At 44.3% G+C, this 25,244-nt stretch overlaps 1 protein-coding gene across 1 annotated transcript in view; it reads right to left on the reverse strand.

Moving 5' to 3' along the window:
- The window catches only part of tshz1 (teashirt zinc finger homeobox 1), a 250,400-nt gene that overhangs the window by 127,461 nt on the left and 97,695 nt on the right, over positions 1 to 25,244 (reverse strand). The window contains exon 2 of the mRNA XM_063055995.1: positions 19,698 to 22,808. Within this exon, the coding sequence (XP_062912065.1) occupies positions 19,705 to 22,808 (3,104 nt within the window). The 3' untranslated portion in view covers positions 19,698 to 19,704. The remainder of the gene's footprint in view (positions 1 to 19,697; positions 22,809 to 25,244) is intronic.

The raw sequence follows: 25,244 nt of genomic DNA on the forward strand, positions 1-25,244 counted from the left end.
ACAAACCGAGGAGGCCAAAGGTTAGGGGAGCAAACAAGAAATGGGACACTATTCAGAATTTTCAAGCCAAGATCACTATTAAACAAGAGTAAATCTCCGGGGAGCAACCGATGAGACACGTGAATCAGAGACAAGCTTGACAGACTGTGCCCTTCCCTCTCAATGAAAGAAGGTTCAGAACTTGCCACAACTAAGATCTTCAAGACTTAGACTCAGTATCATAAAACATTGAGGAAATTATTCCACTTCAAAGAAACATCAAAACCAGAGCTCCACAATGCACCATGGTCATTAATAATTCATATTTCATATTGTATTATGACAAAAATGAGACTATTCAGCCCATTGAGTCCATACCAGTTCTGACAGCATTCCCAATAATCCCATCCCCTACTACTTTCCCCGTAAAGCATTCCCGATCAGATGTTCACCAACTCCATCCTGATTCTCCTAATACTAGGTGCTATTTACAGCGACCAGTTAACCCACATGTATTTGAAAGTGGGCAGGAACAAGAGCATCCAGATAAAACCCATGCAGGCAGAGGGAGAAATTGCAAACTTCACACATACAGCACCCAAGGTCAGGATTGAACCTGGTTTTCTGGTACTCAAGGCAAAAGCACTTTGCCACCCCGGTGCCACCTAATCTGGAAATAACAGAGGCATACAGACTAGAAATATGCTCTTCAGCCCAGCATCTATTGCACTCATCTGTACTAGTCCAATTTACACACAGAAGTCTTCCATGCCTATGTGATCGTCTAGATTCCCTAGGGGCTCCCAAGCTTTTTTATGTCATGGACCAATACCATTAGACAAGGGGTCTGTTGACCCCAGGCTGGGGGACTCTAGAAGCTTCTTAACGTGAGAGTCTCTGCCTCCACCACCTCCACAGGCAGTCAATTCCAGGTTACAACCACATATGTCCTGAAAAAGTTCTCCCTCATTCCCGTTAAACTGTTAACCTCTCACTTGATACTTATACCCCCTTGTTTTAGACATTGTGGAAAAGAGATTTTTAAAATTTCCCCCATCTGCCTCCTTCGTAACTTTGCATATCTCTATCAATCCAGTCTATCAGGGAAAATAAACACTACCTCTCCAGTCTCTATTAACAACTAATTTTAGGGAACCCTCTACCCCAGAGAACTGTGTGCGTGTTGTACGTGGATTCACGGAGTACAGGACATAGAACAGTACAGCGCTAGAACTGGCCCTCTGACCCTTGAAGCAAATTAATCTAATGATACACAATTACATTATCTCTTTCTCAACAGTGCTGTGCAAAAGTCTTAGGTACACATATACAGCTTGGGTGCCTAAGACTTTTGCACAGTACTGTAGTTGTCAATGTGGAGCAGAGAGCGAGTTTGTAAATCTGGAGGGTGCAAACAATGTTGGGAAAGGTGAGGGTGAAGTGCCATGGGAGGGGTGTGGGATTAGTGGCAGTGAAGGAGCGCCAGGGTCGGGGCGGGGGGCGGAATCTCGCAGGGGCAGACACGCCCAGCCCTGAGACACCAGGCAAGGTCACTTGATTCCAAACAATTGGTTTATTAATCATTACAGGGTGTTTCCCGTTCTCTTCCCTCTCCCTTCCCCTTTTCCCAACCATGATTCCCCCTCTCTGCCCCCTTCCCAGTCTCAGTCCAAAGGAGAGGTCCATATCAGAATCAGGTTTATCATTACCCATAAATGTCATGAAATTTGCCTCTATTCTATCTGCCTAAAACCACTACTCTGGGCAGTGCATTCCAGGTACCCACCACTCTGTGTACAAACAAACTTGTCCCACAAATCTCTATTAAACTTCCCACCCACCTCCCCCCCCTTAAATCCATGCCCTCTGGTATTAGACATTTCCGCTCCAGGAAAAAGATACCAGCTATCTACTCTATAGCTGTCGTAACTGAATGCCTCTCAAGTATGGATGAGAGGAATAGAACTGATATGTTTAAGGGAAGTCTCAGTTACTTCATGGGTAAGAAGAATGAAAGGATATCTGGGGCCAAGGAAAGGGGCTGGTGGAGGTTCACACGAGGTGTGACTATCAGCACAAACCGGATGACCTTCACCTGTGCTGCAGTCTTTGCACAACTTGGACTGCGTTGCCATTGGCCACGGTCACGTGGCAACCTTGACAGGACAGCTGAAGGTTGGCAGCTAGGTGTGTCGGTCAGCCTCAGAGAAAGTAAACCCAACCACCAGCTCAATCTGTAATCAGTGTAGTTATTTCTCGGCAGAACACCAACTTCTTAATAATTAAAAAAATATCCAGCCAGACAGAAACCAAAAAAAATCACTAAGATCCTACTAATTCTGATTAACAGCTTACTTATTGGGTTTGACAGCATGAAGCAGTGCATTAAAAGGATGTCTTCCTGGGCAGTTCAGTAGTAATGGTGGTTAGAACATTAACCACCATTATCCCATACTGTCACTCATATCTTCTACTCTGGAGACCTTCCCATTGTCCTCACAGTTCCCCCACCCTCACACATCACCCCTCTTCTTCCTGCATAGGATTCACAGATAGGACCTGATAAGTCTGCTCATTCAGCTTGTCTGTATCCTAGGAAATGAAATTTCCATCTTTCCTTCACCTTCACATGGTTCATGTCCAAAGTCCCTTTCTTCATTTGACATAACTCATTTCCACCTTAAATCGTCACCTTCACTGTGAAACTCACAGAGTCTCCAATCTTTTGTCTATATTTCCTTCCACTTTGCTTCCTGTGGCAAATCCATTCAACTCCCTCAGTTTTTTCTATCTCCCTATCCTCATCTTCCATAACTGTCTATTCCTTTACACTGCTTTTGACAGTGCCCTGCACTGTGTCTATTCTCTCTCGACTTCTGCGGTCATCCATTCTTCTTTCTTCCAGGGCCAGGATAGCAACCTCCTAGTCCTCAGCCTACATCTCTACCTTCTATGGATAACTTCACCATTGCTGACATCTTCAGCAGAGAGGTCACTGCCAGATGTACCTTCCCACCCTCTTTCCTCTCCATATTCCACTGGAACTGTTCCCTCTAATGACACTGATCTGTTCTTTCATCTAACCATAAACAACTCTGCTTCCCATGGTACTTCCCATGGTCACTGAGGCTGTCTACAAGAAAGGTCAGAGCCGCCTCTATTTCCTGAGGAGATTGAGGTCCTTTAACATCTGCCAGACGATGCTGAGGATGTTCTACGAGTCTGTGGTGACCAGTGCTATCATGTTTGCTGTTGTGTGCTGGGGCAGCAGGCTGAGGGTAGCAGACACCAACAGAATCAACAAACTCATTCGTAAGGCCAGTGATGTTGTGGGGATGGAACTGGACTCTCTGACAGTGGTGTCTGAAAAGAGGATGCTGTCCAAATTGCATGCCATCTTGGACAATGACTCCCATCCACTACATAATGGACTGGTTGGGCACAGGAGTACATTCAGCCAGAGACTCATTCCACCGAGATGCAACACAGAGCATCATAGGAAGTCATTCCTGCCTGTGGCCATCAAACTTTACAACTCTTCCCTTGGAGGGTCAGTGGCTTATTACTATTTAATTATCTGTAGTGCAACTGTAACGAAAACCAATTTCACTCGGGATCAATAAAGTATGACTATGACTATGACTACTTTCCGAGGTGATCACAGGAGATGCACCACCTCTTCCCTCACTATCATCCAATGCCCCATTCTTTCCCGGTGAAACAGCTACTAATTTCAATTTGAAATGCTCCTGTTATCATCTCTTCTACACTAGGGATAGATCTGCAGAACACCTCTGTTCAGTCACAACCATGGTACCCAGTTTCCAGCTATCCATCTGTTTAATTCTCTCACTTATCCCCATCTCTGCCTTCCTTTGGCTTCTACACTGCTCCATAAGGGCCCAGTGAGACACGAGGAACAAGACCTTATCTTCCAAATTGGCACATTAGCGCCAAGCTAATCTTTTGTATCTGGTGCTCATCCAATGAAGTGGAGCAGATTCCAAGCTGTGACTGGGCCTCAGGAGATAGATCATGCGACTTATCCCCTGCACCAGTAGTTCAATTAGCCTTAAGTAATATGAAATAATCAAAAAATATATAATCCCTTGAAGTAAAATTATCAAGCCACATTTATCTTCTTGTCAGTGACTTCATTGTAATGAATGGAGACACATTGCCTAGACTGGTCATCCCTGGTGTAGAACTGGGGAGCCCAGGTACAAAATACATCCAACCCCTCAACTCACGACTACAAAGCTTTGAATCAGAATTCAGCAGCAAAGTGGTAATCAGGTACACTTGTATTTGACTTCCAGATTGTCTTGGCATCACACAGATTCTCTAAGGAAGAGAAGGTGAGCCAAGTACAGTTCTATCCCATGATCGCATGATCTGAATGTTCCTCAAGTTAATGTCATCAACATGGAGTTGAACAGAGAGGATAATTTCACTTGCCCCATCACTTTCAACGACTCTTCATCTCATGTTCTCAATATTTATTGCTTATTTATTTATTTATTTTTCTTTTGAATTTGCACTACTTGTTGTCTTTTGCACATTGGTTGTTTGTCCGTCCTGTTGGGTACAGTCTTTCATTATGTTTCTTGAATTTATTGTGCATGCCCACAAGGAAATGAATCTTGGGCTTTGATATGGTGACATAAATATATTTAATAATAAATTTACTTTGAACTTTGAGGAAGGGTAGCAGAGGGGTTTAGAAATTCGGTAGCTCAGGGCCTTGTTGGTCAGAGGTCCAGCCGCCATTGGTAAAGTGTTTAAAATTAGAGTGGTGATTTTAGCAGATTGTGTGCTGGAGGAGGTTCTGGTGACTGGGAGCAATGTGGCCATGAGGAATTGAAAAGAATGAATTTCACATCTTTTATCAATTTGTACTGCATTGGACTCAATGTCAAAGCAACATGATACAGTTGGTGCTGATTTAAACAGACTCTGCTTTACATCAGTGTAAACTGTGTTAATATCATTGATTTATGAGACTGTGGCTTTGATGTCCTAAACACTAGACAGACAAGTCTGATATTTCTCTTAAAAATGTTAACGGCTTGTCCACACAAATTACGGCTGTCTTTTTGCCTGATGGGTGCCTTGTGCGCTGCCTGTTTTCTCCCTCCCACCCTGAATGAATATTAGAATCATAAAAGACCATTCAATCTACTGTTAAGAGAAATCCCACCATCAACTTTTTTGTTCACAAACCTGTAGGTTACAAAACCACAAGAGCTCATCAGAGATACCTTATAAGGTGATGAGGGTTTCTAGCTCTCACACCTCCTCTCTCTTGAAGTCCTTTTCCTGCTCCTTTGAACCATTGCACACTATTACTGACCTCGCTGTTAAGTTAAATGCACATTCACCCATCAATGTGCTGGCATCAGGTGTTTAATACCAATCTACTTGATTGATAAGAGTGCAAATAGTGATGTAGCTCACTGTGGTTTCTTTAATCCAAGAACACATCCCAAGGGAACTTTTTGCTTGTATGCCATATGTTAGGGTTTCTAGCAATGGAGTCCATATACCATAGAGTTATAAAGTAGTACAGCAAAGAAACAGGCCCTTCAGTCAGTATTTCCATGCCAACCTTTTTTCCCTATCTACACTAATCCCATTTGCCCACATCGGTTCCATATCCTTCTATGCTTTTTCCTATAAGCGTCGGTCTAAATCTCTTAAATGTAATAATTGTACCTGTTTGAACCATTTCCCCTGACACCAAATTCAACATCTTAACCACTCTCAGTATAAAAAAAATTACCTTTCAGATCACCTTTAAAACTCCTTCCTCTCACTTTAAAGCTATGGCCGCTTGATTTTGACATCCCTGCCATGGAAAAAAAAGTTTGACCGACCATGCTATCTGTGCCTCTCGTAACCTTAGATACTTCCATCAGGTCACTCCTCACCTCCTACACTCAATGAAAAACAAGCCCAGCTGTTCAGTCTTTCCAAACAAGTAACATTCTCCAGTCCAGGCAACATCCTGGTGAATCCCCTCTGCACTCTCTCCATGAGAGTTGAAGAAAAACACCCTCATTTTTCATTTCACTCTTGCAACTAACATCTGAGTCAGAATGGATGGGAGGATGGATGCATGAAAAAATTGCAGAAATTTGCTTAATATTTTGAACATATTATACTTTGGAAAATAATTTTGAAGGAGTCGGGTAGTTGGGGGAGCAGTGGGGAAGTCTATTTAAGCTCTCCCTTTACAAAGTAGTCTTAGGTCACAGGACAACATCCATGATTGCAGTCAGAAGGTAGGAGACATTAAGTTCTGCTTCAGCAATCAGTTACTCCTGTTGCATATACTTAGCAGCTGAAGGTCATGGGATGTCTTTCTAAAGGGGAAATTATCAGTGGAGCTTCATATGTAGCTCGGGAATAAACACAAACTGGACAAAAATACTGGAAGCAGCACACAAAGGAGCTGGAGGAACTCAGCAGGTCAGGCAGCATCTATGGAGGGTCAACGTTTTGGCTCAAGATTTTTCGTCAGGACTGGAAATAAAGAGGGTGATGGCCAGTATAAAAAAGGTTGGGGCAAGAGCTAGAGGCTGACAGGTAGAGCCAAGTGAGGGAGGAGATAGGCAGGTAAGGGAAAGAAAAGATTGGGAATGAACCTAAGAATTGGCTAACATACTTATAATGACCAAGAAGGAGGTCATTTCACCCATCCGAAGATCAATCCTATCAATCCACTTGTCTTATTCCCAGTACATCTGCAACAAATTCTCTCTCAAATGCTCAGTTACTTTCCTTTCTACTAACTAGACTGAAGGACAACCTGCAGTACTAATCATCCTCACTAAATCCCAGAGTACCTAAACCACAGCTTGAACGTGATAAGGAATAGCGCAGGGTGTTTCACAGGAGTGCATCAAATTCCAATGCAGTGCCATACATCTTAGGGTTGAGAAACAGGAGTTTAATTAATGAGGTAGGTTTTAGGGAACATCTTTAGAAAAAGAACAGCGTGCTTCCACAAGATGTTTTGCAGAACTTCAGGGAGTATCAAGGTGCTTTATTTTGTGAAGGAGGCCAGCGAGATACTTATGAACTGTAAGCTCAGTTGTCATGTAGCAGTAAACATGAGCACAGCAAGATCTCCTGAAGTGCATTGTGATCTGATTCAGTTACTTCCTACTTCGGATAGTTAAAGGAGCAAACATTGGGCGGGACTTGGGAAATAAGTACTCTACTCCATGAAACTGTGCCATAGAATATTCAGTGACTGCCTAATATAGCAGATTATGCTCTGGTTTACCTCCCAAAAGATAGCAAGTTTAAGGGGAAGATGAGGGCAAACTTTTTCACTCAGGGAGTTGTAAGAATGTAGAACAAGCTGCCAGCCCAAGTGATGCATGCAAGCTTGATTCCACCATTTAAGAGAAGTTTGGATAGGTACATGGATGTTAGGAGTATGGAGTGCTATGGTCCCAGTGCAGGTTGATGGGAGTAGGCAATTTAAATGGTTCGGCACAGACTAGATGGGCCGAAGGGCCTGTTTCTGTGCTGTACTTTTTTTTATGGCCATATGACTCTCTAAAAGACAGCACTGTTGACTATGCCACATGTCTTTGGCACAGCACTGGAGGGTCAGCCTTCATCTTTTCACTGTGTGTAAATTGACATGTTCTTTCTCCACTACAACTGTAACTACAGTCTAAATGTGCTTCAACAGCTATGAACTGGTTTGGGATTTTGCAAAATCATGTAAATATAAATCTTTCCTTGCAGTTTCTATGGCTCATGCCAAAAAAAGATACTATCAGAAATACTGGATTTAAAAAGTTGTCCTAAGTAGTGCAGTGACAAACTATTTATACTCTGTAGATGAGTTTCTATGCTGTTTAATGACCACGTTTATAGGGTGATTACATGGCATTTCTAACACCATTCCTAATGATTTTCAGATCCTGAAGCCCACTCCATTCAGCTTTGGTTAAGGGTATTCATGGCAATTGGTCACATGCTTTCCCTAAATACACCATTCAGCTAAGTAGCCCTTTCTGCTGACAATTTGATATTTGGAGACATAGACTTACAGAGCAAGGAAACCTCCCTTTAACCCAACTCATCCATGTCAACCAAGATGTCTTTCTGAGCTAGTCTGACTTTCCTGTGTTTCCTGTTTAGAGGCCTATCCCTCTAAACCTTTCCTATCCATGTACCTGTCCAAAAAACTTTCAGATGCTGCAATCAATTGTACCCGCCCATATCTCTTCCCCAGTAGCTCATTCCAGATACCCACCACTTTGTGTGAAAGCTTGCTCCTCTTGTCAATTTTAACTCTCTCTTCTCTTACCTTAAACCTATATCCTCTAGATTTAGATTCCTGGGAAAAAAAATAAATTGTGACACCCCTTATGACTTTATATACCTCTACAATGTCACACTTCAGTCTCCTACACCTCAAGGGGGAAAAGATCCCAGTTTTTCCTGTCTCTCTTTATTATTCAAGCTTTCCAGTCCCATGTGAAGCTTTTCTGCACCCTTCCCAATTTAATTACATCCTTCCTTTAGCTGAGGAATACTCCCAGTATGATCTCACCAATTACTTGTACTTTTGCAACATCTGAGAATAAATATTTTTGTTCTTATACTTCCTTGTATCTGAAGATTAATTCTTCATTTCTGAATGCTAGAAGTTGAGGAAGCTCCACAAGGAAGGTGGTAACATTAACTCCTCATCAAGAAACCCCCTCCCTTCTTCCACTCTTCCCTGCCCTAGGAAGGTCTCTTCACATATTGACAGAGTCAAAAGGATTATAACAAGTCAACCTGGGCTTCAGCTACTCCCTCTGCAACTGGATCCTTGATTTCCTCATCAGTCAATGCATACCAGAAATAACATCTCCTCGCTGACAATCAACACAGTTACACCTCGAGAATGCATTCTTAGCCCACCGCTCCCTCTATTCTCTCTACACTCCTGACTGTGCGGCTATGCATAGCTCCAACACCCTCTGTAAATGAACTGATGACATCACTGTTGTTGGCGGAGTATCAGGTGGCGATGAGGAAGCATACATGAGGGAGATAGGTTGGCTGTTGAGTGGTGTCACAACGACCAACTTGCACTCAACATCAGTATGACCAAAGATTGGTTGTGGATTTGAAGAGGGGCAAGTTGGGAGAACACGAACACACACACACACACACACACAAGCCCTCATCAAGGCCTCAAGTTCCTGGAATTCAAAATCTCAGAGGCTCTATCCTGGGTCAAACACATTAATGCAATCATGAAGAAGGCATGCCAGAGGCTATACTTCATTGGGAGTTTGAGATTTGGTATGTTGCCACAGACTCTAGCAAATTTCCACAAATGTACTGTGCACAGCATTCGGACTGGTGCATCACCACCTGGTTGCAGAGGGCTGTAGAGCTAGCCAGATCCATCAAGGACACTAGCCTCCCCACCATCAATGACATCTTCAAAACGTGTTGCCTCAAGAATGTGATATCCATCATGAAGGACCCTCACCATTCAGGACATGCCCTCTTCTCATTACTACAATCAGAGAGGAGGTACAGGAGTGGAAGGGCACACCCTCAACATTTTAAAAACAGCTTCTTCCCCTCCGCCATCAGATTTCTGATCACTATTCTGCTCTCTTATTGTACTATTTATTTACTTTTTATATTTTTATTGTAACATTTTTTTGTGTATTGCACTGCACTGCTATTGCAAAACAACAAATCTCATGACATATGTCAGTGATAATAAACCTGATTTAAAAAAAAAGCGCACACAACAGTTCGGCTTGCACCTGCAATAGAAGCAAGTGTAGGATTTAGGGGTTTGGTCATTCAACTGAACTTTATTGTCGAACTCTGTAGCCCTTAAATAGCAGATCCACTAAACCATGCATTCTGTTGCATGCTAGCTCTGGCATCATATTTCCAATAAATAGATGACAATGGCATAAAATTTTATTCCTCTCATACTTTATGTGGCAAAAAATCAATCCAGTTTTAATTGCAGCCCCAAACTAAGGTCTTTCTCGTCTAAAGATTAACACTAACATTTTACCACCCACTGACAAGAGTAGCTGAGATTGTCCCACTGATGATTTATTTGATTTGGCTTAGCTTGTAGTAATGTTTTGGGAAACAGTTCTAGTTTTAAGTGTGACTTCTTGGTGGAGCATTAAGGTTTGTGTTTCTGAAAGCTTGGTTTTTATTAATAGCCTGTAGTTGGCTACAAGAACTCAACTCAGAGGTAATAGCCATCAGACTGATATCTCTCAATGTTGGCTTTAGTGTTGCTGTTTTACCTATGGTAAATTCCAAATGTAGTGACAATTCTAATGTTAGCAATGAACATACAGTGCAGAAACAGGCCATTTAGCCCATCCAACCTTTACCTATTCTCCACACCACCTTTCCTTCACCATTCAGCCTTTCAACTCGCTTATTTTCTTCATTTTTCTGGCTTGCAGGGCAAGTATTTATTGTCCATCACTGACTACCCGGCGGTGGTGAGCAGCCTTCTTGAACCCATCTAGTCTTTTTCCCAGGGCTGGGAAATCTAGAACTAGATGGCATAGGTTTAATGTGTGAGGGCAAATCCTGAATGAGAACCTGAGGGATCAATTTTTTCACAGAGGATAGTGGGTGTATGGAACAAGCTGCTGGAGGAGTGGCTGAGGCAGATACGTTGACAATATTTAAAGGACATTTGGATAGGAAAAGTTTAGAGTGATGTGAGACAAACTTAGATGGGAATCTTGGTTAGCTTAATGAGTTGGACCAAAGGGCCTGTTTTCATGCAGAATGATTCTATGACGACTGCTGTCCTTCTGCAGAAGGTAGGCTCCCACAGTCTTGTTAGGAAGGATTTTTGGGATTTAGACCCAATGACAGTGTAAGAACAACCCAAATAATTCCAAGTCAGAGTGACAAGCCATGTGGAGGGGAATCTGACAATGGTGTTGTTCCCTTACATCTGAAATTCTTATCCTTACCAGTGACAGAGTCAACCGGTTTGGGAGAAGCTATTAAATTAACCAGGATAGATACCTGTGGTGCATTTTGTAAGTTGAAGAGACTGCAGCCAGGGTGATGGTTAGGTTGCCGATCAAGGAAGATACTTTGTCTTGGATGGTGCTGACCTTCTCAGGTGTTGTTGAATATCAACTCATCCACAACATTCCTGACGTGCCTTGTAGATGGTAGAGACTATCTGTGCTCTCAGGCAGTGACTCATTCTCAGGACACACAGAGTCACACCTGATCTTGTAGCCACAATTCTATGGCTGTTCGAATTGGGTTTCTGGTCAGGGTGACCCCTAGGGTCTTGATGGTAGGACTCTAGGTAATGGTGATATTGAACATTGAGTGTAGCTGGTTAAACTCTCTTTCACTGGAAATGTTCTTGCCTGGAACTGTTGAGGCATGAATGTTACCTGCCACATATCAGCCCATGTTTCACCGTGATCTACTGTAGTTCTTGCCACCTGCATTAGTGGAGCTTCATTAGTTGAGGATTTGAAACAAGAATTTAATATAGTGCAATTGTCAGTTAACATCACTCCTTCTGGCAATATTATGGATGGTCATTGATAAGCTGGTGAGGATAGTTCAGACTAGGACAAAGCCCTGAGGTACTCCCACACTGATGTCCTGGAGTTTGGGATATGGACCTCCAAGACCAATAGGTGATGGTCTTGCCTCACCTCACCCATCAAAATCCACATTGTACTTAGAAATTTTGCCTCTGAGAATTAGGTTACCTGATGGCACCTTCAGGCCATTCCATCACTGTAAACTACAGTGCAGCATTTCACCAAGAGTAATCCCTCGGGACCATAATAGACCTAGAATCTGTATATTTGCTACTTATAAACGTTTGTATTTAAAAGTTGCAATCAGACTTTTGTTGCTTGATAAAAATCTGGATAATAGCATTTATACATTTTTCCACACTTTTCTGACAAAGTATTTGGTCTGCCTCAATACTTTAACAGTCAAAAACCCACAAGGACTTGAAGGTGCCAATCAATAGACTCCAGAGGGTAGTAGATGCTATTTGCATGGTGTGAGTATGTTAAAGCTTCCTCTGTGTCTGCAATAATCTTCATTAAATCTTAAGTAAACAAAATGCATTCTCTTTTATTTTAAATCTCCTCAGACATGCTGAAGGAAAAGAACAAGCGAAAGGTTGTCACCATATTTACACAGCTTTATTCCATGCTTGAGATAGACTGTCATCATTTAGAAATGATCAGGCTCTTCTCAGACAAGGAATAAATTGGACATCACAGTGTTTGTCATGGCATATCTTTGCTTTAATAATTCTAATTCAGATATAGTTAGCTCTCAAATGAAAATGTTGTATTGATTTCTCAGGTTTCTCAGGCATTTTTTTTATTCATTTACAGAGCGTGGCCACCTCAGATGAGCCCGTTTTAATTGGGTGATTGTTTAACACATTACCTAGTCCTATTCCCTGAGCTTCCTGCTGCAGCCCACTTTAATTCCCAATTTCAATCCTATTCCAATTTGTCCCTCTGTGACCTTCTCCACCACTAAGGTGAGACCCAACGTAAGCTAGAGGAACAATATTTTATCTTCTGCAACAAACAACCTGCTGGAGGAGCTCAATGGGGCAGGCGGCCCTTATGGAGGGAAGTGGGCAGTCAACACTTCAGGTTCAGATCCTTCATCGGGATTGAATGGCAAGTCCAGGTGAAGGGTCTCAAATCAAAATGTTGCCTGTCCATTCTCTCCATAGTTGCTACCTAACCCATTGAGTTTTGGCAGCATCTAAAGTAACACACACACAATGTTGGAGCAACTCAGCTGGTCAGTTCCATGGAGATGAATAAATAGTCAATGTTTGGGGCCAGGATTCTTCATCGGAACTGGAAAGGAAGGGGGAGGAATCCAGAATAAGAAGGTGGGGGAAGACGAAGGAATGTTGCTCAAGATGACACCAGCGACCGACGCAACTAACAATGGAGCAATCTGCCATTTTTGCTGTCTCCGAGGGAATTCAGTGTGATTGAGAGCGCAAATCCATGATTGGCTCCATTACTTGCCGATCTCACTGATTAAAAGGTGGCGCAAGATTAAAATCAATGAGAACAAGAGTGGAAGATGAGCGAGTGTTCAGCGCCGTCTGCCTGCGTTTCACCAGTCTCTCTTGCTCTCTGTCTCGCTCACTGCTGCTACAGGAAGGTGCAGGAGCCTTTGGTCTTGGGCAAAGTTTGAACAGCGTGGCTTGTGGATTGGCCTTGTTTTTAGAGGACTCTGCAGTTCATGTTATATGCATTTCTGATTACTCATTTTTTATTTGTTATTTTGCACTATTTTGATCCGGGCACTTCGACACGGATTGGCTCTGCAGCCTTAAGTCAACAAATGACACAGTGCTAAATCAAACTGAACACAACTAGACTGAACATTCCTAGACTGTTTCAAGGACTCTGCGGTTTGATGTTTAATATTCCATGTGTTATTCACTCGTTTTTTTGCCGTTTGCATGATTTGTTCTTTTTTTTGCATGTTGGGTGGTTGATGCACTCGCTGAATGGGTTCCACGGTGTTTCTCTGTTTCATGGCTGTCTACAGAAAGACAAATCTCAGGGTTGTACACTGCATACATACTTCAATAACAAATGTATTTTGAACTTTGAACAAGCTGGCAAGTGATAGGAGAAACCCGGTAAGGGGGAAGGTGAGTTTGTGGGAACCGTGGATGAAGTGCAAAGCTGGAGGGTGATGGGTGAAAAAAGTAAAGGGCTGTAGAAGGAATCGGATTAGAGAGGAGAGTGGACCATGGGAGAAAGGGAAGGAGGAGGGGAACCAGAGGGAGGTAATAGGCAGGTGAGGGGAAGGGTAACAGGGGAGTCAGGCAGGAACGGAAAAAGAGAGAAAGGAGAAGGGGAAAATTACCATAAGTTAGAAAAATCAATTCATGCAGTGAGGTTGGAGGCTACCTAGACAGAATATGAGGTGTAGCTCCTTCAGCCTTAAGACTGTCCTCATCGTAGCAGTACAGGAAGACATGGTGGAATGGGAATGAGAAGTGGAATTTAAACGGGTGGCAACCAGGAAATCCTGCCTCTTTCAGACAGAGTGAAAGTGCTGACGTGACCAAGATCTACCAGCATTTTATTGTTTCTACAGATTCCCTCTGGACCCTTGTGTGAACTTTTTATCTTCTATCTGGGCAACCTTATGAAATGAATACTGAATTCAGGTAACTGTCTGCTCATTGCTTCCCATTACCATGCTGGCGTCCCTTTCAAAACCTGTCTCTGTAAAATGCCTCCCTAACAATCAGTACTCCTGCTCCTTGTCACCTGATCTGTCTTAACCGACAAACAAGATGGTGGAGGAACTCAGTTGGTCAGGTCAAGAGAAATGGGCAGTCAATAGATAGCATCTGTACTGCTGAAGGATCTCGGCCTGAAATGTCGTTTGTCCATTTCTTTCCAATGATGCCGTCTGACTGAGTTGCTCCAGCATCTTGGCTATTGCTCTGGATTCCAATATCTGCAGCCTCTTGTGTCTTAACTAAACTCCATATGGTCACTTTTCTTACCCCCTTCCACCTTCCACCTCCACCCCCACCCCAGCTCTGCTTTGTAAATTATAAAACCTCTACTCTCCCCAAGTCCTGAAGGAAGGTTCCTGACCTGAAATATCAGCTTTCACAGATACTGATCGACTGATTGACTGGCTAAGTTCTCCCTGCATTCAGTTTCTCTTTCAGCTTTTATTGCCAATTTGCAGTCCCTCTGGTGGGTGGGGAGTTCCAGGACTTTGACCCAGTGGTGACGAAGGAGCACAGATACTGTAGATTACCAAGTCAGGATGGTTTATAACTGATAAGGGAATCTGAAGTTGGTGGTCTTCCCGTGCACTCTTCCCCTTGTCGTTTTAAGTGGAATGGGTAGCAAGTTTGGCTGTTGCTGTACTTTGTTCATTTACCAAACAGCTGCATTGTAAAACAATTTTGCATTATTTTGTTTAGAGGTTTCTTTTACCCCTGCAACGCTTCTTCAGCTCACAAAGACAAATCTTGCTCTCTAGCCATGCATGCTGTGGCTCAGCTGCACTGCATTCCAAGCACCTCAATGCAGCAAAATGGCAGGGTTCCACCCGATTTGCAGACCTTAATATGAAAATCTAATTTTTAATCCAGAGAGAATCTCTGAGGCCACAGCATTCCATATGCCAATCCATTATACAGTACAATTCAGGAAACCATAGCCGCGATTGCACATCACCCTTTGAAATGAGCTTTCTTTTCTGTATATTTCCTGGGATAGCAAATGCGATGAAAGCTCACTTTTCATATCAATTTAAAATTACGTTGTTGTTCTGTCCCAAAACAACTAAGGCCCTACCTATGTTTCTCTTTGCAGCCCTCTACAATTACCAGAATGCATGCGTATCATTCACCTCAGCCTGCCTTCTCTCTGGCTGGAAATAAATTAGCATCTAGAGGGAAAACAAATAAAAATGTAAGCATCTCCCTCCTCTCATTTAAACCTGAGGTTCTTTGGTACAGACCAGAGGGATCCCAACATGTATAAGACATTCCTGCTGGCTTTTGTACAGGGTAACCAAATATATTAAGATAGTGTGCTCTCAGTACTCTGTTTCCTGCATATTCCCCTTAGCATTTAAATCCTGTTGCTGTTTTCTTCAACACTCCATCCGAGTTGGACAAACACAAGGCGACAGCACAATAAACGTGCCAGCTCTGGCTACACCGGGCATCATTTATGATTTTTATTGCAAGGAGTCTGTGTTGCAATCATCTGTATTATCAACGTATAAAAGAAATTATATGCATTTTCAACGTCTGAAACGAGCCTTCACACAATGGCGACAGCTCTTCATTATCAACAAGAATGGAGAAGGGCAATCAAGGAGTCAAACTCATTAGAATATCTGCTACTCCACTTTGCAGTTTCTATATCCAAACACCATAATGCCCACTGTCAGCAATTAACTGGCAATCAGTGCCTGCGCCTCTCAGGATGTGATCCTGGGCTAGCAGACAAAGTGAGATGGGACAACAGACCAGAATGTGGGCTTTAGCATTGACTGCTTGTAATACTACCCCCCACCCCTCAGCTTCAGTGCCCCTCCTTCTCACTTCAAGGAGCTAAAGTTGTGAGGTTTGATTTTCAGAGAGTTGACCAGGTGTGATCAGTCAACTTCAAGTGAGTCAGCTACTTAACCTTGACCACCGGTAGAACCCATGGTGACTGAGGGAGATGACGGTCACACCAAATGAGTTGGCCTGTACCATTCACTTTCAAGTGACATTCATTGGAGAACCATAATGGACATTGTAATCAGAGACAAAGGAACATGTAGTTCCATATCATAGAACGTGGAACATACATCACAGGAACAGGTTCTTTACCCATGATGTCAAATTAAACTGAATCTCTTCTGCCTGCATGTGATTCATATCCCACTATCCCTGCATGCTCATGTGTTTATCTAAAGACTCTTAAACTCCCCTGTCATATCTGTTTCCACCACCATCTCCGGCAGCCCATTACAGGCAACTACCACTCTCTGGGTAAAATAAATTTGCCCAGTACAGCTCCCTTAAACTTCCTCCCTCTCAGTTTAAATGCATGCCCTCATGTGGTTGTCATTTCTACCCTGGGAAAAAGACTGCCTACCCTATCTGTGCCTCTCATGATTTTATTGAACTCTATCAGGTCTCCTCCCCGCCTCCAATGCTCCAGAGAAAACAACCCAACTTTGTCCAACCTCTCCTTATAGGTCATATTGTGTAACCAAGGCAGCACCCTGGTAAATCTCCTTACCCTTACCAAACCTTCCACATATTTCCTGTAATGGGGCAATTAAAACTGCATGCAATAGTCCAAGTGCAGCCTAACCAAAGTTTTATATAACTGCAAATTCCATTCAGGGTTAGTAATCCAGAGTCTTAGTTGAATGATATGGAGATGAATTCAAATCCTTTTGCCAATTGTTAATTAAATAAATTTGGAATAAGGCAGTGTGTATTACAAATGACATGTAATTACTGGTAAGTTGTGAAAACTCATTTGGTTCATTAATGACCTTGAGGAAATCTTTGATCCAGGCTGTTCAATACGAACTCCAGACTCGCAGCTACCCTCTGAAATGACCATTCAATTCAATGGCAATTAAGGATGGACAATAAATGACTATAATATCTAATAAATGAATAACAGCAAAAAGCAAACATTTTGATATTTGGAGTTGTATGTCATGGCTAAATTTACCCTCCACAATGTTATGCACAAGATTTGTAACAGTTGAGTTAAACCTCTGTGTTAGCAGTTGTTTGTCCAGCTTGAGGTTAACACTGAGATGGACCAGGTCAGGCAGACCTTCTGAAACCAAGTCCGCCATCCTTGCTGACTTCACAATGCAGTCACTCAGCACCAAGTGAGTCACGAATATAGGTGCTGAATGGGTACAAGAACTGCAGATGTTCTTGCAATACCTTCCTAAAGGCACGGTAAAGGGCACAGCCATTGAGTCTGCTCAGCCATTCAATTACCCCATGGCTGAACTGGGGCCCGAACCCATTATCCAAAGCACTGCTGGTTAAACTCAACCATCAACCTGACATCAACCGCAGCTTGCAGACAGCTTCAAACTCCCAACACCATGCCCGGAAAAGACCCCGCCTTTCGCCTCAAAGTCCCCAAGCCATAGAAAAAATTTCACTCCATCTGCCCTAAATTCCTGAAAAGTCAATTTCACTGGGATAGACAGTCATAAACTTCAAATTCCTTCATACTTTCTACCCAAAAATGAACAGGAAAGGACAAGGAGGAAGCTATCAAATCCCTTGAGTCTATTCTGTCATGCAGTAAGGCCATTGCCTAATTCTTTCTGCATATCACTAAAAACTGTTACAAATTCTGCAGTGAGTTCTGGGCTGGGCAATACTTTTGTTTGCAGTTTGTGCTGGCCATCAAAGAGGACCTCAGTGTATCAATTCATGTGAGCTTTTTTTCATATTCTAAAGACAAGAACACAAGAAAATAGGAGCAGGAATGAGCTACTGTGGTCATCAAGCCCACCCTACCATACAAGCCTCAACTCTGCTTCTGAGCCAGTTCCCAATGACCCTCACTTCCTCAACAAACAATAAGTAAAATACTTAGTAATACTTAGTAAATTATGATTTTCAGCTGCAGTTCCCATCAACCTTTTTGTGGATGTTTTTGACATTTTTTTCCAGAAGTTTAAAAATACAGCGTTTGATAGTTCATACAAAGAAACAATCCTAAAATATTCTGGGATTCTGCTTAGAGCAAATATTTTCATCCTTAATATTTAACATGAGGTGTTTAAGCTTGGACATCTGAAAACACACAACTTTCAGCAAAATCTGTAATTCTAGTTGCACTTCAGCTCTGAACTAAAGACTTTCAGAAGTCCCACTTAATTTACGAAAGTACATCACAACCGCATGTAATAACATAACCGTTGGTGTGAAAAAACAGGCTCAAACATAATCTTTATTTTTTATCACAATACCACAGCCGGTATTTTGGAATTATGTTGACAATTTCAGTTTAAAGTTTAAAGGGTAACAATGCAGAGATGTCATTACATTTTAATATTACTGTGCCATTTTTTTCCTTTAACTTGCTTTACCTAAGGCAGTCAAAGCAGTCAAACTTAATATGTGCTTACAAAATTCAAATCTGAACTTGGCCATTTGGCAACAGACGATTTGGTCACAGGATTCCAGGTAAAAAAAGGGAATTGCTCCCCTATCGTACTTGACGTGACCTTTTCTTATTACTACCATCGGGGAGGAGGTATAGAAGCCTGAAATCCCACACTCAACAGTTCAGAAACACCTTCTCTCCTCTGTCCAGATTTCTTAATGATATATGAACCCATGAACACAACCTTGTTATTACTTACTTGTTGCACAACTTATTTTGTCATTTATATTAACTTAATGTCTTTGCATTGTACTGCCACCATAAAACAACAAATCTCATGTCATTTGAATCATTGATTATAAATTGGATTCTGATTCATAGAACCAAAGAGCACAGTAGGAGACCATTAAGTTCACTATATTTATGCTAGCTCTCTACCAGAGCAACACTCCAGTTCTTCCCGTTAGACCTCTTGTAAATGTTTCTCCACCATGTATTTATCCACTCTCCCACTTAAGGCAATTTTGGAACCTGCCTCCTCCACAACAACAGATCATGACCACACACACTGCTTTGAAAAGTTTCTCCTCACATTACTCTTCCTTCTCTTTCCCTCGCTTTTATCCCCATGACATTTATGCCATGATCCCTTCACCAATGGAAACAGCTCTCACCATTCACTCTGTCCGTACCCCTTGTCCTTTTATATACTTCCATCAGTTCTCTCCACAGCCCTATCTTCTCCAATCCATCCCTGTCACTCAGAAATCTCCCCTGTCACTCATAATTCCCTAATACCTTCGTATCCTATGATGAGGAGACCAGACTGAACACGATACTCCCGCTGAGGCCAGCCCAATGTTTTATAAAGATTCAGCATGACTTCCCTGCTTTTATAAGGCTGAAGATTATTTGTTAGGAAGCATTGGCATCAAAACAAAACTGTTGGGACATTTGAGGAAAATATTCATTTAAGCGTTCCATCATGCTCTGTATTAACCAGTAGGCACATAGGAGCATTCTGCTTACCTGGATACTACTGTTTCTCAAACTCAGTTACATATAACAGATGGTCCTCTGGAGACTTGCCATGTGTTTTGCTAAGGTGCAATTTGACCGCATGTTTGCTTACAAATGTCCTGTTGCACATTTTACACTGGAATGTCGAGTTTACATCCTCCTCGGACATCCCAACTGAGTTCACGGACCTATTTGGTATCACCTTAGAAACCGCCTGCTGCTCGCGAAGCTGCTCTACCGATAACTTGGAGAGATCCTTCATAGAAAACCCCAGGTGAGTCTCCAGGTGAGCTATGTAGCTGGAAGGAGTCCTAAACTGTGAGGCACAATCATTACAGAAGAAAACCGGGTGACCCGTGTCTAAGTTCTTCAGGAATTTCGTTCCACCTGTCCTTCTTAACTGATATTTGACGTTGGCTAGCCAATGGCTTATCGTGGTCATGGAGAGGCCAGTGAACTTTGAAATGTGTACCCGCTCGTGGAGGTTTAAGTCCGACATGATGTATTTGCCTTCGGAAGACTCCCGTAAGCTGGCTGCAAATTGAGCTTGCAGCATCAGGAGGTGTTGGGGGTTCCAGTTAGACTGCCTGCCCTTCCTTTTCTGGACGGGAGAGACATCCTCCAAGGTTTCCTCGAAGCTGCTGGCATCGGCTTCCGACTTCTCCGACACCGTAGAGGGGGTTGACGACTTGGGCGTCAGCCGTCCCGTGAGGTTCTTCACCATGTCAGAGATGTCCAACAGCGCATTTTCCCGTGATGTGGAGAGAATCGTTTCCGTCATGGCTGAAATGAGCTTCTTGTTGCTTTTCGATTTGGTTAAGTCTATTGGCTGATCATTATTTTCATAGTAGTACCGGTCCACAATGTCCGCCTGCTTGACCTGAGTGGCAGGGAAGATGGGCTTGTCCAGCACACTGTTGCTGATTTTGTACAGCATGGCCAAGGGGTCAAGACTGGGACTTAGGGGCTTGGCTGCCTTGCCCAAGTGTGTGTTCATAATTGACTGGAGAGCACTGAGCGGATTGACAAATGGCGACTCAGGTGACTGGTCAGTGATAATTGCCATACTGTTACAGCCATTGCTGACCGTTGACCTAAAACACTCCGTCCCATTTGGGAAAGAGCCATCCAAATTGGTCTCCTTCTTCACTTTCACCTCCTGGCCATCGCTGTTTCTCAATGGTTGGATTGAAACGTCACTGTCTTCGGCCCTGGGTGAGTCCCTCACAGCTGGGGATGAGGAGCCGCAGGCAGCCTTGATTCTGGGAGCGGCTGCCTGCTCTTTCTCCACAGCCTTCTCTTCTGCCTTGATGGTCATTTTGCCCGTGACCTTCTCCACCAGCTCTTCCATGGCATGGACATTGCTCTTCTGAGGCGGCGGTGACTGGCACTCTGAGGGCTCCACGACAGCGAGATGCTCGGAAGATGGGGCCTTCAGGTTGTTGGTGTAGAACGGGGTTGATTGGGCGTTCTGCCCTGTTGTTTGAAAGGGTCTGATCGCTCCTGAGAGCTGATAAGCAGCATGAATGCTTGGATAGCCTCCCCACGTGGGAGCGCCATTCTGGGCTTTGTTGATGGCGGAGGTGACCGTGTTCTCCAGAGACTTCAGGATATCAATACCGCCTTTAGGACTCTCATCCAAATCTTCCTCCCGCAGATACTGGTACTGGGAAGTGGATTCAAACTTTTCATCATGATCATCCCTCTCCTCCTTTATCTCCCTCTCCTTCTCGTCCTCCTCTGCCGGCTCTTCTTCCTGCTCCTTCCCCTCGTCAGCCAGCGGCGGTGGCGAGGTTTCAGGCTTGGCTTGGGCAGTGGGTGCCACCAGCCGTGCCGGGGTGGAGGGGGGCAAGGGAATGGACTGGATCTTCTCCTCGGCCACCGCGTCGAACACCAGCTGCTTGCCCTTCTTTGAGGCGGAGTTGGTGACCTTGAGGAAGTGCCCAGTCACCATCATGTGCGCCGTCAGCTGCTGCAAGGTGTCGTGGGAGCTCCCGCACTCCATGCACTTGAGGATCTGCGCCTTGCGGGCCTCGAACTGCCAGGTGTAGCTGGCGCCATTCTGGTAGCCGTAGCGGTTGTTAGGAGTCACGTAAGGATTGGCCGCTTTCTGGGCTGAGGCCGACTCTCCAGCAGACAGGCCTGAGGGATTTGGGGCAGACTCTGGAGAGCAGGGCGGAGGTTCCTGAGGTGCCCTCCTCTTGTTGGGAGGCAGAAGCTTGGAGGCCAAGGCCGGCACAGGCTCCTTGAGGGGCACCTTCTGATAGTGCTTGGTCTTGATCATGTGAACGCTGAGGTCCTGCAGGGACTCGAAGGAGTGGCCACAGTACATGCACTTGAGGACCTTCTGGGCGTCCTCCTTGCCCTCCATCTCCATGAGGGAGCGTTTCCTGGGCTTGGACCACTTGCGGGGGTTGTCGGGGTCCCGATCGCGGTTGTCATCGCGGTAGTGGCCGGTCTCGTTCATGTGCACAGTCAGCTCTACCAGGGTGTCGTAGGCCGAGCTACAGTCCTTGCAGCGGAACTTGCTGGCGCCGGTGAACACCGACCCAAACAGTTTGTTCTGCTGCCTATACAGCTGCACGGTGCTGAACAGGCTGGGTTCGGGGATGATTCCATAGGAGGTCTGCTGCAGCGTCTTGGCCAGAGCGGCCTGGTGCCAGTCGTAGCCCACACCTCCGCCGCTGCCGTTGTGACTGCTGCCGTTGCTGCTGCCACTGCCACTGGCCTGGTTGGCCGTCTTCAGGTCCAGGCCCAGGCTGGTCCAGTAGGAGCTGCTCAGCAGGTTGGAGTAGGCCGCCTTCATCTGCGCCAGGCTGTCCCGTGACGCCGGCAGCCTGTCCTCGGCCAGCCCCTCCTCCCGCTCCTGCCCGTCCTTGGACGAGACGCTCCGCAAATCTGCCAGCTGGTCGCTGGCGTCGCTGACAGGCGACCTACTGCCCGGCTCAGGATTGGCTGTCATGCTGGCTGGTGAGTTCTGGCAGCTGGCCGCCTCTTTGCTCTCTTCTTCCTCCTTGGGGCAATGGAACTCGCAGTCCTGCTCCCCCGCCGCAGGCAGCTCATCCTCGGGCAGGTCCTTGCTCAAGTCAGCTGCCTTCAGTTCCTCTTCGGGGACGTATGCTGACAAAGGAAAGAAAGACAAAGAAGCATTACCCAGAGCTGAGCACACTAGGGGCAGCATACTGTCAGGCCAGAGGATCGTACACCCCAGGACTGGAGAAGGCCAATCAATTCCTCCCATTCAACTGGATCTAAACTCCATCTACCCCAAACATACCCAGAGTTACAGTCAAAAATCCATTAACTTGGACAAGGGCATAACAGTGAACTTCAGGACATCATAGAGTTAATTTCATGACATCTGGTCATTGCTTATATGCTAGAAACAAGTCAGCCACTGTGTGTTTAGCAAGGTTCCATAAATACTTCTTTGTCCCTACCCCACCTGACCCCATCAGCCCATCTTTCCCCTTCCCAGCCCTCTCCATCATTCCTCCCACCAAATCTCCGCCCCACCTGACTCCTTTTATTCCTTGTTCCACTGTCCTCTTCAACCAGATTCCATCTTCAGCCCTTTGTTACTTCCACCTGTCAGCTGCCAGCTACTTACACCATTCCCACTCCTCTCCTCCCTTACCTACCTATCATCCCTCCCCTCACCTCGCCAGGATCCACCTATTGCCCACCAGCTCGTGCTCCACTCCTTCTCCCCACCTTTTCATACTGGCTATCTCCCCTCCATATTTCAGTCCAGATGAAAGATCTCAGCTCTCCCTGGAGATGCTGCCTTGGCCGTTAAGATCCTTTTAGGACTGGCAGGCACGGTGCTGTAGCACTTAGCATTGCAATATTACAGTGCCAACTGCAAGATCGTGGTTCAATTCCCACCACTGTCTGTACTGAGTTTGCACGCTCTCCCCGAGACTGCATGCATTTCCTCCAGATGCTCTGGTTTCTGCCCAAATTCCAAAGGTTAAGCTTAGTGAGCTGTGGGCATGAGATGTTGGTGGCAGAAGCATGGTGACACTTGCAGGTTACCCAGCACAATCCTCGGTGATTTGATTTGATACAATTGATGTGTTTCACTGTATGGTTCAACGTACATGTGACAAATAAAGCTAATCTAATATCTAATATTCCTGTTTGCTATTCCAGATTTCCAGCAACTGCAGTTTCTTGTATCTCCATTATTGTCATGATGTTTATTTGATACCCCGTCTTTAATGATAATGATAGAGGGGTTAACATTGGTGAGGCACCAAAGATAACTAAAAGACACAAGATACCAGAGATGATGGAGCAGCAGAGAATCTGCCAAAGTCAAATTCGTGAGTTTATTCTCATATGCTCAAGTACTGTACATGTGTGCCCAAGGCGGTGCAATGAAAAAAGTTACTTGCAGCAGCATCACAGGCACGCAGCATTAGACACACAACATTCACAAGAAAAACATAAATTCCACAAAATTATATAAGGGAGGAAACAAATAGAACAACAAAGAACAAAGTCCTTTGTAGTGCAGTGGTCAAATCGGTTAGCTCATTGGGGTAAGCAATACCTGTGGGGAAAAAAAATGAATTGTCAAAGTTTGTATCAAAACCAAGCATTGGGACCTAAATCTTTGTTGAATTATTGCCTTGGTATTCTTTGTATGCCACTGGAAAATGTCACCTCCAACAATGCAGCCCTTCTTCAGTTTTGTGCAGGCACCATCGTTCTAGATTTTTGAGCTTAGGTCTTTAGAGTGGGTGTTACTTTCTGGTTCAGAGGGGAGAGAAGTTCCTGATGAGCTACTACTGACACACTGAAGATGTTTAGAAGCTAGTGTTAGGGTATTCAGGCCCTCGATTCTACAGTGAAATATTAGCTCCACCAGAGAACCTGGGGTTTAAGTTCGAAAAGCTCTGGTGCTAATGGAACCAGAGCAGCAACTGTGGAGAAGAGCAGACTGACCCAAAAGGAAGATACTGCAAGAGTGGGGAATTTAAAATTATCAGGTATCGATAAAGTAGACAGCCAGAATCTTTCATTCAGCAATAGACATGTAGAGTGCTAGAGAACTGAGCTTTAAGGTGGGGGAGGGGTGCAAGTGCTTTTTACACTGGGAGTTCCAGGTGCCTGGAGCTTGCTGCCAGGGTGATGGCAGTAGCAGATATGATAGTGGCTTTTAGACCAGCACATGAATATGGAGATATGAATTATCTGCAGGCAGAAGGAATAAGTTTAATTTGGCATCGTGCTCGACACAGACACCGTGGATCTAAGGGCCTGTTCCTGTGCGGCAGTGTTCCGTATTAATTGTTCAATCAGTAATTGCAGCCTCTTCAGATCACATTTCCAACTCCCACAGGGCTCTTCCAGATATTTATTTGTCCTGTTTGCATTCCTCCCCCCCCCCCGTAGCTTCCGTTAATCACTTACACCTTTACCACCCTCTTTCAGCAGCACTATCTGTATCATTCAGTGCCCTCTGCTGTCCCTCATCACTGATCTTGCCTCTCATTCTCTCTGCTCCCCAGACTTCCCCCCTGCATCTGGAAATGTTTTCCAACCTTA

The sequence above is a fragment of the Mobula hypostoma genome, chromosome 1 (assembly GCF_963921235.1).
Source record: "Mobula hypostoma chromosome 1, sMobHyp1.1, whole genome shotgun sequence".
NCBI lineage: Eukaryota > Metazoa > Chordata > Chondrichthyes > Myliobatiformes > Myliobatidae > Mobula > Mobula hypostoma.